The sequence below is a fragment of the Bubalus kerabau genome, chromosome 6 (genome assembly GCF_029407905.1).
Source record: "Bubalus kerabau isolate K-KA32 ecotype Philippines breed swamp buffalo chromosome 6, PCC_UOA_SB_1v2, whole genome shotgun sequence".
Taxonomy (NCBI): Eukaryota; Metazoa; Chordata; class Mammalia; order Artiodactyla; family Bovidae; genus Bubalus; species Bubalus kerabau.
In genome coordinates, this window is record NC_073629.1 from 52138224 (window position 1) to 52152276 (window position 14053).

The window sequence follows — 14053 nt, forward strand, 5'->3', positions numbered from 1 at the left end:
TTATTTCTCTTCCAATATTCAGCAGATATTTTAAATTCACCATAAAGGAAGAGATCTTTTTTGGCAGGAAACATATTTTTTCAGGCTGTTTTTCAACAGTGATGATAAAATTTCACTGACTGACTCAACTACACATTCTTTTTACCCACAGGCTAATAAACTATTTGCTTGGCATATAAAATCTTCCATAATCAAGAACTACCTGGTGGTTGCCAGATCAAAACAGTAGGTGATATAACTAAAACGTAACTCTCTAGAAACCCTGGTATGAAAGAAAAGAGGTTTAGGTTCTTCTGCATATGTCTCATTTCTATTAAATAAATGAAACATGAAAAGAGATAAAAACATATAACATATTCTTAAAAATAATCTTTTAATTTTCCATTTTTCAATAGAGTGTGAAATTACAAATGAGAGGCATTTGGGGATTGATTTTAGTTAGTAAGGAAACCAGACAGCTGTAACCTACAAGGCTCAAGATTATAGACTAGTGTGAAAAACAATGAGAGTTTATCAGTATTTTTTACACATTCACTGTTACGGAATCATCACTACCACCATTCCACATCCAAGCTTCTAGCCAAGACTAACCCAGTTGAGGAAGCATCCGCAGTGAGAATGATGAAAGCCGGGAATTCTCCCTCAGAACTCCCAGGCAGTTTTCCTACTGAAAAAGCCCTCCCCACTATTGTACACTCTGGATTCTCACAGTGATCATCTGTGACCAAAAAATATTCCATTTCACATGTAAGGAGGTAGTTCATCTCTTAATAACTGTCTCAGCAGTTGATATAAACTGCCCCAATTGTGTAGATTCACCAATGCACTATCATAGGTCACTGAAATCCACACCTATCCAAATTATTCTTTAATAAAGAAATTACCTATCACAGACTGAAAATCTGTGTTCCCCCATACACCTAAATTCACATATTGGAGCCCTAACCCCCATTTACCTATATGGAAATAGGGCTTCTAAGGAAATGTGTGTGTGTGTGTGTGTGTGTGTTAGTCGCTCAGTTGTGTCCAATTCTTCACAATACCAAGGACCATAGCCCACAAGGCTCCTCTGTCCATGGGATTTTACAGGCAAGAATACTGGAGTGGGTAGCCATTCCCTTCTCCAGGGGATCTTCCAGACCCAGGGATCAACCCAGTCTCCTGCATTGCAGGCAGACTCTTTACCATCTGAACCACCAGGGAAGCTCTCTAAGGAAATAATTAAGGTTAAATGAGGTAATAAGGGTAGGGCCCTAGCCGATCTGATAGGATTAGTGTCCTTAAAAGAAACACCAGAGAGTGAGCTCTCTCCCTCCACCTTCCTTTCCCCTCTCTGGCCCCCCAGCCCCATGTACTAAAAAAAGGGTCACTGGAGCATATAGCAGAAAGTGCCTACCCACATTCAAAGGACCTAAGGTAAGAGCTCCCATCAGGCACCAACCTTGCTGGTTGGTGCCTTATAGAACTGTGAGAAAACAAATTTCTGTTGCTTAAAGCAACCAGTTTGTGGTATTTTGTTATGGATGTCTGAGAAGAGTAACACATTATCTCTATCACTAAATGCTCCCAACTTCCTCTCATTTTCAGAAAGTGTACTTGCTGAATTCCATCACATGAGAAACATTTCATTGGACAGGGAAATCAGATTCATGAAAAGCGCTCTGTATGAAGTATTATTTGCAATCATTTGCAGTCAAGCTTCCTTGTAAAATTATGCTTACCTTTGAAGAGTAATGCACTCCTGGGAGCTTTCAGCCCAACGGCCACTCAGCATTGCAGCAAAATAACTAGATCTGGCACTTAAAATGGCTCTAAAGGAAGAGGGGGAGAAAACACAGACAAACATTTATGCATAATTGCAAAATATAATTTTTTATGAAATTTTTCATCTTTACCTCTTAAAACATGATAACAATTTACCTGTCATTTGTATTCACTGGTAGGTTTTAATAATAGAAATTATAAGCCTAAACTTATACCAAAGTATTTTGCTTGCTTCATTAGAATATTAATTCCAGGTTTTTTTTCCATCTTTTAAATTTTTTCTCTCTCTTTTTCTTTTTTGGCTGCACCATGTGGCTTGCAGAAGCTCAGTTCCCTGACCAGGGACTGAAACTGGGCCATAGCAGTGAAAGCCCAGAATCCTAACCACTAGGCCACCAGGGAAATCCCATTTAATTTTTTCTATTGAAAGCTCTTAAATTTTAATAACAATTTTCATGAGTGAGAGAATAGCAGATCATTTACAAATGGATGAATAAAGACCAAATGATGTTAAGACCTTGGGGAAATATCAGTAAGAGACTAGAACTCTGTTTATAATAGCCAGGACATGGAAGCAACCTAGATGTCCATCAGCAGATGAATGGATAAGAAAGCTGTGGTACAAATACACAATGGAGTATTACTCAGCCATTAAAAAGAATACATTTGAATCAGTTCTAATGAGGTGGATGAAACTGGAGCCGATTATACAGAGTGAAGTAAGCCAGAAAGAAAAACATCAATACAGTATACTAACGCATATATATGGAATTTAGAAAGATGGTAACAATAACCCTGTGTACGAGACAGCAAAAGAGACACTGATGTATAGAACAGTCTTATGGACTCTGTGGGAGAGGGAGAGGGTGGGAAGATTTGGGAGAATGGCATTGAAACATGTAAAATATCATGTATGAAACGAGTTGCCAGTCCAGGTTCGATGCACGATACTGGATGCTTGGGGCTAGTGCACTGGGACGACCCAGAGGGATGGTATGGGGAGGGAGGAGGGAGGAGGGTTCAGGGTGGGGAACACATGTATACCTGTGGCGGATTCATTTTGATATTTGGCAAAACTAATACAATTATGTAAAGTTTAAACATAAAATAAAATTAAAAAAAAAAAAAAGAGACTAGAACTCTAAAAGTCCTGAGTACCAGTTCAAAACTCAGCATAATTATGCTCATGGATACCTTTCTATTAAATTCGAAAAATTATAGGAAAAATATTTTGTTTTGAATGTCCATTCTATCTCCTCAGATAAAATGTTAATTCATCCATTATTTAACTCAACAAATACCTACTGACTTCTATTCTGTGCTAGGCACTAGTCTAGGGACTATAACAGTAAATTAGATACAGCAAAAATGTGAATATTCTAGCAGGGGCTGGGATTGAAGAGGGGAAGGGGAGAAGAAGAATAAAAAGACACTTCTAGCAATGGCTTACTAGGTTGTCTCAGACTAACCCTCCTGCTGAATAGCTTGGAAAGATAAGGGGGAAAAAATATATGCGCGCGCGCGCACACACACACACACACACCCCTGAAAGCAAAAGTAAGGTTGAGAAGCTAAGAAGCTGAATCTAGATTGCTTCTGGCAATCTTTACAGACTTGGAGGCACACAAATTGGAATTTGGGATCCAGCAAAGAGGAGAGACATCACTCTGATGACAAAGGTTCATACAAGCAAAGCTATGATTTTCTCAGTAGTCATGTACAGATGTGAGAGCTGGACCATAAAGAAGGCTGATTGATGCTTTCAAACTGTGGTATTGGAGAAGACACTTGAGAGTCCCTTGGACTGCAAGAAGATCAAACCAGTCACTCCTAAAGGAAATCAATCCTGACTATTCATTGGAAGGACTGATGCTGAAGCTGAAGCTCTAATACCCTGGCTGCCTGATGTGAAGAGCTGACTCACAGGTAGACTCTGATGCTAGGAAAGACTGAGAGCAGGAGAAGAAGGGGGCAATAGAGGATGAGATGATTTGATGGCATCATCGACACAATGGATATGAGTCTGAGCAAACTCTGGGAGATAGTAGAGGACAGAGGAGACTGGCATGCTGCAGTCCATGGGGTCACAGAGAGTCAGACAGGACCTAGTGACTGAACAACAGCAACAAAAAAGAGGAGAGACTTTGGTGGATGTCCCAGAATTTCAGTTGGACTCTGAAGGACTACATCTTTGAAAGAAGAATGAACAGGAAATAGATAAGCCTTTTTTAGAACTGAAGTCCAGCTTTGAATGAGCTCAATCCTTGACTGGATTAAAGTGATCTACACCTAGCCTAAATACAGTGTGTGTGTCAGCTGCTCAGTCGTGTCTGACTCTCTGTGACCCCAGGGACTGTAGCCCACCAGGTTCCTCTGTCCATGGAATTTTCCAGGCAAGAATATTAGAGCAGGTTGCCATTTCCTACTCCAGGGGATCTTCTGATCCAGGGATTGAATCCGTGTCTCTTATGTCTCCTGCATTTGCAGGTGGATTCTGTACTGCTAGCCACCAGGGAAGCTCACAATGTAGTATTACTCAGCAATAAAAACTGAATGAAATATGATATACATAATATCCAAGGATGAGGTTCAAAAACATTTTCCTGAGCAAAAGAAGTTCAATAATATGTCTGAGATCATTTATATGAAATTCTAGGACAGGTAAAATAAACTATAATTTAGAAAACACAACAATCAGAAAACAAAAGAAGTCCAATTAAAAATGGGCAAACGATATGAAGAGAAAACTCACCAAAGAAATACAGATGGAAAATAAGCATATGAAACTCAGTTTTTGCCTGAGGATAGAGAGAGGGAGGGCTTCCCTGCTGGCTGAGTGGAAAAGAATCCGCCTACCAATGCAGGAGACATGGGTTCAATCCCTGGGTCGGGAAGATCCCCTGGAGAAGGAAATGGCAGCCTACTCCAGTATTCTTGCCTGGAGAATCCCATGGACAGAGGAGCCTAGTGAGCAATGAGGTCCCAAAAGAGTCAGACAGAACTTAGCAACTACATAACAACAACAGAGAGAAGGACAGTACTAATGGCAAATGGACACAGCAGAGTTTTTTAGGTAATACAAATTCTCTGTATCTTGATTGTGGTGGGAGTTACACAGGTTTATATATTTGTCAAAACTCATCAAATTAGACTCTCAGTTGTGTGCATTTGATTGTATATGAATTCTTTTTTGAGTTCATTTTTTTAATAGAGGATAATTACTTTTCAATATTGTGATGTTGTTTAGTTGCTCAGTTGTGTCTGATTCTTTGCAATCCCATGGACTGCAGCATGCCAGTCCTCTCTGTCCCTCACCATCTCCCAAAGTTTGCTGAAGTTTGTGTCCATTGCATCGGTGATGCTATCCAGCCTTCTCATCCTTTGACGTTCTCTCCTCCTTCTGCCCTCCTTCTTCCCCTTCCCAGCAATAGGACTTTTCCAATGAGTCAGCTATTCGCATCAGACAACCAAAAAACTGGAATTTCAGCTTCAGCATCAGTCCTTCCAAGGAGTATTCGGGGTTGATCTCTCTTAAGATTGACTGGTTTGATCTCCTTGCTGTCTAAGGGACTTCCAGGAGTCTTCTCCAGCACCATGGTTTTTGAGGGCATCAGATCTTCAGTGCTCCAGCTTCTTTACAGTCCAGCTCTCACAACCGTACATGACCACTGGGAAGACCATAGACTTGACTATACGGACTTTTGTTGGCAGAGTAATGTCTCTGCTTTACAACACACTGTCTAGGTTTGTCATAGCTTTCCTGCCAAGGAGCAAATGTCTTTTGATTTCATGGCTGCAGTCACCATCCACAGTAATTTTAGAGCCCAAGAAGAGGAAATCTGTTACTATTTTTACCTTCTCCCCCTCTATTTGCCATGAAGTAATGAGACCGGATGCCACGATCTTAGTTTTTTTTTTAATATTTAGTTTTAAGCTGGCTCTTTCACTCTCCTCCTTCACCCTCATCAAGAGGCTCTTTAGTTCTTCTTCGCTTTCTGCCATTAGAGTGATATCATCCACATATCTGAGGTTGTTGATGTTTCTCCCACCCATCTTGATTCCAGCTTGTAATTCATCCAGCCCAGCATTTCTCATGATGTGCTCATCATATAGATTAAACAGGGTGACAGTAGACAGCCCTGTCGTACTACTTTCTCAATCTTGAACCAATTAGTTGTTCCATACAGAGTTTAATATTGTGATGGTTTTTGCCATATATCAACATGAATTGATACATATGTCCCTTCCCTCTTCAGCCTCCCTCCCACCTCCCTCCCCTTCCCAGTCCTCTAGGTTGTCACAGAGTATAAAGATTTAAGGCAGGAGGAGAAGGGGGCAACAGAGGATGAGATGGAGACATCAACATTCTTTTCAGTAATTAACAGGACAAGTACACAAAAAAATCAGTTAAATGGAAGACCTGAACTAATTGCTGCATGCTAGCCATTTCCATTTAAGTAAGACTAAGAGCGACTGAGGCTTAAACAATTACACTGTTCTTAAGATAGAAACTTATGAAAACATTCCTATTTAATTGGATTCAAGCCTCAGTTTAAAAAAAAAATATGTTGTAGATATGTGTGTTAAAATTTTAGCAGATTTTTTATTTTCCAACACACCAAAAACTATTTTCTCCTTTTGACTAAATGTAATCTCAACTGACAAGGCTGCTTCTGGCTCTGTAGAGGTGCCCTAATTTTCCCCTTACTCTCGCTTTATAGTACATTGCTATTCAATACTTCTTGATGTTAGCTCAACCAGATTCACTACTCCAGGCATAATAATGGCCTGGACTACTCAGAGAAACTCTAAATATAGAATTTTTCACTAGGACTATTTTTTAAGTACTCTTGCTCCAAGAATATTATATATATATATATATATATATATATATATATATATATTTTTTTTTTTTTTCCTATTAGTTCCACATAACTGAATAGGGTTAAACCCACATCAGTGAATCCAAACTTTTTGGAGCTGTCACTATCACCCATGACACTCTGGAAATAGTTTAAAGAATGTAAACTTTAAAAATGGTAAGTCAGCTTTCTCTTGAGACATTCATCTTATCATACACTGACTACAGCTTTCATAGGATTACCTAAGTTTTAAAAGTGAGTTGTAAAAATAGAGTGGATGCCTTGTTATCTAGTACAATCAAGACTGATAGTTGTCTGGTTAATCAAAAAATTAGGAGAGAATTTTTTAAATGATTTGTCTATATCATAATCATTTTATTCTAACTTAGAAAATAAGTATGCATTTATTCACAAATCTCTGACCATAAAGCCAATCTATTTTTTTTAATGTGAATTCACTGATTCATGCCTCTTATGTCTTGCAAAAACTACACTTATACACCTTGTCTATGATTTCTAATTCAAACTTCTCTAAAATGAAGAAAGAAATTTAAAACTTTTATGAAGCAATCTGAAGTATAGAATCATTTAAGATTTTCATAATTTCCCCTCAAGTTTTTGTATTGTTTCATCTAAACTGAATTCAATAATTTTTTAAATGCCTCTCCCTTATTAAGCTTTTTAAAACATTCACTTTAGTTTTCACTGGAACAACAATTCTTTTATATTTCATGTATCATTGGTTTATATGATACATCATGAAGTCATGCTATCAAAATAAGAAATTCAAATGGCATCAAACAGGTTTGAGAATAAACCCAAGTGACTCAAGAGACACAAACTCAATGATAGGAATGGAAATGTTACAGATATACTAGAGAATGGCATCCTAGTCTTGATAGTTCTGCCTACCATGTCAGCATGTTCTGCAGAGACCATGTGAAGAGCAGGTTTAGTCATGTTCCGTTAAGGAGCTTCTACTCTAGGTGACTTCTTTTCTTTTAGGCATCCACTCTCTCTGGCTTTGGTTCCCCACTGCAGCCTCTCTCAAAGGCCCATGGTACTCAAGAATCTCACCTCTTTTCTCTCTATTGCTCCCACAACTAACTTATTATTTTAAACCTTTTAAGAAAATAGGGTTGACTATTTGTCATTAATAAAGTAATTAATACTGAGAGATTCATAACTCACTTTACAGCATGATAAGTTGGAATTTTATTATAATTATTTCATTAATGCTCCCTGGCAATCCTAGTAAGGGAGGGAACAGCAAACTTTTTCTGCAAAGGGCCAGATAGTAAATAAAAATATAAGTATATTAGGTTTTTCAGGTCCCTGTTGCATATTATTCTTTAGGTTGGGCCACAGTTTGCCAACCTCCACTGTAAGATAAGGTAGAGCAGACAACAAAATGCCTGCCTTTCAGATAGCTAATACATACTTTTAGCAACTAATGTTCACCGAATGCTTCAATGTGCCACAGTACCATGCTAAGTACTTCATGTACATTACCTGATTCAATTCTCACAGCCATCCTATGCTATAATTACTATCATTATTTCTTTTACAGATAAAGAATTTGAGACCTGGAGAGATTAAGTAACTTCTCAACAATTAATAAATGGTGCAACTAGAATCAAAACTCAGATAGATTAACTTCTGAACTACTAAAGTGTATACTTCTGAAAAAAGTTTTCAGCTGATGTACTCAAGAATATGGCCTTCCTTGTGGCTCAGTGGTAAAGAATCCACCTGCCAATGCAGGAGACTCATATTCGATCCCTGGGTCGGGAAGATCCCTTGCTGAAGGAAATGGCAACCCACTCCAGTATTCTTGCCTGAGAAATTCCAAGGACAGAGGACCCTGGTGGGCTACAGTCCATGGGGTTGCAAAAGCGTCAGACACAACTTAGTGACTAAACAGCAACTCAGGATTATACAGCTAATTAGTCAGACTAGGCTTCCAAGTGGTGCTAGTAGTAAAGAACCCACCTGCCAATGCAGAAAACATAAAGAGATGAGGGTTCAATCCCTGCGTTGGGAAGATCCCCTGGAAGAGGCAATGGCAACCCACTCCAATATTCTTGCCTGGAGAATCCGTTGGACAGAGGAGCCCAATGGGTTATAGCCCACAGGTTCGCAAAGAGTCTGACAGGATTGAAGCAACTTAGCATGCACACACAGGTCTATAATAGTTAATATTGCATAGACTAAGGATCCTAAAAGATGATGCTGTTAAATTGTTGCACTCAATATGTCAGCAAATCAGGAAAACTCAGCAGTGGCCACAGGACTGGAAAAGGGCAGTTTTCATTCCAATCCCAAAGAAGGGCAATGACAAAGAATGTTCAAACTACCACATGATTGCACTCATCTCATACACCAGCAAAGTAATGCTCAAAATTCTCCAAGCCAGGTTTCAACAGTATGTGAATTGTGAACTTTCAGATGTTCAAGATGGATTTAGAAAAGGCAGAGGACCCAGAGATCAAATTGCCAACATCCATTGGATCACTGAAAAAACAAAAGAGTTCCAGAAAAACATCTACTTCTGCTTTATTGATTATGCCAAAGCCTTTGACTGTGTGGATCACAACAAACTGTGGAAAATTCTGAAAGAGATGGAAATACCAGACCAGACCACCTGACCTGCCTCCTGAGAAATCGGTATGCAGGTCAAGAAGCAACAGTTAGAACTGGACATGGAACAACAGACTGGTTCCAAATTCGGAAAAGAGTATGTCAAGGCTGTATATTGTCACCCAGCTTATTTAATTTAAATGCAGAATACATCACACGAAATGCCAGGCTGGATGAAACACAAGCTAGAATCACAAGGGAGAAATATCAATAACCTCAGATATGCAGATGACACCACCCTTATGGCAGAAAGTGAAGAGGAACTAAAAAGCCTCTTGATGAAAGTGAAAGAGGAGAGTGAAAAAGCTGGCTTAAAACTCAGCATTCAAAAACCTAAGATCATGGCATCCAGTCCCATCACTTCATGGCAAATAGATGGAGAAACAATGGAAACAGTGACAGACTTTATTTTGGGGGGCTCCAAAATCACTGCAGATAGTGATAGCAGCCATAAATTAAAAGACACTTGCTCCTTGGAAGAAAAGTTATGACCAACCTTATTAAAAGGCAGAGACATTACTTTGCCAACAAAGGTCCGTCTAGTCAAAGCTATGGTTTTTCCAGTGGTCATGTATGGATGTGAGAGTTGGACTGTGAAGAAAACTGAGTGCCAAAGAATTGATGCTTTCGAACTGTGGTGTTGAAGAAGACTCCTGAAGAGTCCCTTGCAAGGAGATCACACCAATCAATCCTAAAGGAAATCAGTCTTGAATATTCTTTGGAAGGACTGATGTTGAAGCTGAAACTCCAATACTTTAGCCACCTGATGTGAAGAACTGACTCACTGGAAAAGACCCTGATGCTGGGAAAGATTGAAGGCAGGAGGAGGAGATGACAGCGATTGAGATGGTTGGATGGCATCACTGACTCAATGGACATGAGCTTGAGCAAACTCTGGGAGTTATGATGGACAGAGAAGCCTGGCATGCTACAGTCCATGGGGTTGCAAAAAGTTGGACACGACTGAGTGATTCTAGTGTCTTTAACTGACTGAAGGACACTGATCTCCTAACTCAGTGCTGACTTCTTAAATTGTAGTTTCAGACAATCTTCATTAAAAAAATAAAAATAATAATTCTATTTATTTTTGGCTGTCCTTAGGTCTTAGTTGCTGCACAGGCTTTTCTCTAGCTGTGGTGAGCAGGCTACTCTCCAGCTGCAGTGTGCTGGCTTCTCATTGTGGTGGCTTCTCTTGTGGAGCATGGGCTCTCAGACACAGGGACTTCAGTAGTTGTGTTACATGGGCTCAGTAGTTGCAGCTCCAGGCTCCAGAGCACAAGCTCAACAATTGTGGTGTATGGGCTCAGCTGCTCCATGGCATGTAGGATCTTTCTGGACCAAGGATCAAACCCGTGTCCCCTGCATTGGCAGGTGGACCCTTCAACACTGACCCGCCAGAGAAGCCTTAGAGAATCCACATTTTAAAGGGAGATTTGACAGCATCTTAACCCCATGAATGAAAGTCTGATGGTACAATATCAGGCACTGAAGAAAAAAATAAAAAAGGTATTTGGAAGGGATATAGGATCTTAAGTGTTAGAAAGCTAAAATTAGGAATCACTGCCCTGCTTTTTCAATAAAGTAATATGAGAGAATCTTAATTATGGAATAATGAAGTACAACAAATAAATTAGTTTAAAAATATAGATTAAATTTCATTAAGAAAATAATAGGATAATAATTAACACTATAAAATGAGAGATCAGGTGGATAATTTGAGGTAGGCTAAACCCTAAAGGAAATCAGTCCTGGGTGTTCATTGGAAGGACTGATGCTGAAGCTGAAACTCCAATACTTTGGCCACCTCAAGCGAAGAGTTGACTCATTGGAAAAGACCCTGATGTTGGGAGGGATTGGGGGCAGGAGGAGAAGGGGACGACAGAGGATGAGATAGCTGGATGGCATCACCGACTCGATGGACATGAGTTTGGGTAAACTCCAGGAGTTGGTGATGGACAGGGAGGCCTGGCGTGCTGCGATTCATGGGGTTGCAAAGAGTCGGACACTACTGAGCAACTGAACTGAACTGAACTGAACTGAAAGATGACAGGAGGAAATACAAGTAGAGAGAAATGCCAAGTATACAGATGGTATTCATCTGGTGATTGACAGCAATTCAGGCAGAAAAGTGATGTCACAGAAATCCACAACAGGAGTAATGTGTTGTAGTACTCCAGGAAGCAACACTCAGAAAAGCAGTAAATAACAAATGGGATCCATGAACTCTAATGAGTCCTTTTACTATAATCTCTCTGCCTGCAAATAAACAGAGCTCTCTTTTTCTCCTTTGAGCAAGAGAAAAAAGCTCTCTTATCTCCTTTGGAGATAAGCAAGAACTAAGATGTGGGAAGGGTGGAGAAGTAACACTGTGATGAGGGTAAGGCCTGTGTAGAGACAACAGTGTAGGAAGTCTACTGCTATCCCTTTGCTCCTTGGGTTGGGGAGAAATGCAAGTGATTCAAATCACCTTTCTCTGCATGTCCCACATAAATAAAGGACACTCAAGCTGTTGCTACTATCTACACAAAAGCTCATATCGAAGGCCCATTACCTGGATGATGACAGCAAACACTTACATGGTACTTACTACGTGCCAGGCATTGTTTAAAGTACTTTAAATGCTTTTAGTAATTTAATCACCATAATAACCCTGTATGTTGTTGTTATTTAGTTGCTAAGTCATGTCCGACTCTTTTGTGACCCCATGGACTGTAGCCCACCAGGGTCCTCTGTCCATGGGATGTCCCAAGCAAGAACACTGGAGTGAGTTGCCATTTCCTTCTCTAGGGCATCTTTCTGATCCAGGGATTGAACCTGAGTCTCCTGCATTGGCAGGCAGATTCTTACCACTGAGCCATCAGGGAAACCCAGTATTAACTCTCTAAGATGGGTACTATTATAATCTCCATCTTTGCTGAGGATGCTAAAACACAGAATGATTAAATAACTTCCCCAAATTCATACAGCTAAAGATGGTGAGGCTGGAATTCAAACCCAGGCAGACAGGTTCCAACACAGTACACACACTCTTAATTACCCAGTTATAAATGACTTCTTTAGCTTAGTTGTGCCACCACAAGCAAGTGACTGGCATCAGATCATCTTGCAGCAGATAAAGGACTCCAGGTATTGGGCTGTGGATCAAGCAAAAGTCTGAAATGTTGTGAGAATTACTAAAATGGTGACCGAGTCATGAAGTGAGCCAATGCTGTTGGGAAAACAGTGCTGACAGCCTTGCTCAATGCAGAGCTGCCACATAGCTTCAAGTCATAAAAAACGCAATTATCTGCAAAGTGCAATCAAGGAAAACGAAGTATGCCTTGTTTTCTGAACTATTGATATAATAATCTTTGAACTGAATAATAAAATTTTAGGTACAAACAGAAAAATCTTCAAGTTTGGAATAGGAAGGTAATCTTAGGATTTAGAATCTGTCACTTTAACTCATATAAGGGTGCCAACCAAGTAAGAGAACTGAAGCCAGATCTTCTTGAAACATATCCTCAGGAAATTGCCTTTCTAGTTAATATAAATTTCTTTTTTATCACTAGGTGAACAAAATAAGCCAGAAATGTAGCAAGAGCTGTCCTAAAATACAAGCCTAATATTCTAGATCCAGCTATTAAAACAGTCCACTGTCAGGAGTACACAGGGAGAAGCCAAATATAGACACTGTTGGAAAACACACTGCAAACGGTCACCGAGTCCTGCTTTCCCAGTGTGACAATAGTCCTAGGGTTCCATAAGATTCAAGAAAAATCTGGCATAAAATAAACTCAAAGCAAATTAATTTTAAAAGTAAAATTGTGTTGTTGCTCTACACTAACCAAGAAGAAAGAAAGGCATGCACACATACCATTTGGGAATATGTATATTTATATTCCCAAATATGGAAAATACAGATCCATAATATGGAAAATATATAAATAAATCTCTATCACACTCTGTATTTTACTGTACATAATGGGGATTTCATAAAAAATAGGAAAATGTGTATATATATTTTAAAAATATGTGTTCTCAGAAAGAAGAATTCAAACTTTGGATGGCAGTCTGATGGAAACTGGCAGTCTTAAGAGTTTAGCAATGTACTTCAGTCAATTAAGTGGCAAAACCAGTATGAGAGTACAAACATTGCTACTGTTTGGCTTGGATTTCTGTAATCTAAACCCACTGCTAACTTCATTAAGGGCTGTGCACCCTTGAACCTACAAGACTGCTTCTAGCCTCTGCAAAAATAGTCTGTTTCTTCCTCTTCCGCAGTACCAGAATAACTTAACATTCTATTTGAAACACAAAGAGGCAGGGAGGATAACTCTGGGTTCCTCAGCTTTCCAATTCTAGTCTGTTGTGAGGCCCAGCTGTACCTCTTTCCCTTGAGTTCCAAGAAAAAAAATCTCTATTTCTTATTAACATCTTTTCTTTCTTTAAGCAGATTTTAGTTACTTACAAAAAAAGAGCCTGACCTAAACAGGCAGCAGGCTTTAATTTAAACTCTAAAAGCCTGGAATGCCTAAGCAACCCAATTCTACAGAATAATGGTTTTTAAAAAGTACACTGAAAAATTAAACCTCCTAATCAATGCTATTCATGAGAATCATCTATTTAGAATTAAAGACTTTGAGCCAAAATGCATTCAGAGAAAATACATGTCATTCATGTAGCAATAATCATTTTCAATACCATAATGGCTATGAAATTAAAAACTGCATTTAATGACATTTTCAGTGGCTTTCAAATCTATTTTAGGCAGCAGTATATTTTCTTCTAATGAAATCTTAGGTTCA

General features: G+C 39.2%; 1 protein-coding gene across 6 annotated transcripts in view; it reads right to left on the reverse strand.

Annotated features, from left to right (window-relative positions):
- The window catches only part of BTBD8 (BTB domain containing 8), a 95296-nt gene that overhangs the window by 50301 nt on the left and 30942 nt on the right, over positions 1-14053 (reverse strand). For 5 of the 6 annotated variants that reach the window (XM_055585141.1, XM_055585139.1, XM_055585140.1 and 2 more), the window contains one exon: positions 1722-1811. In XM_055585141.1, coding sequence (XP_055441116.1) covers positions 1722-1774 — 53 coding nt within the window. In that variant the 5' untranslated portion in view covers positions 1775-1811. Of the gene's footprint in view, positions 1-1721; positions 1812-14053 lie in introns of those variants that run through there. The other variant, XM_055585143.1, reaches the window with a different exon arrangement.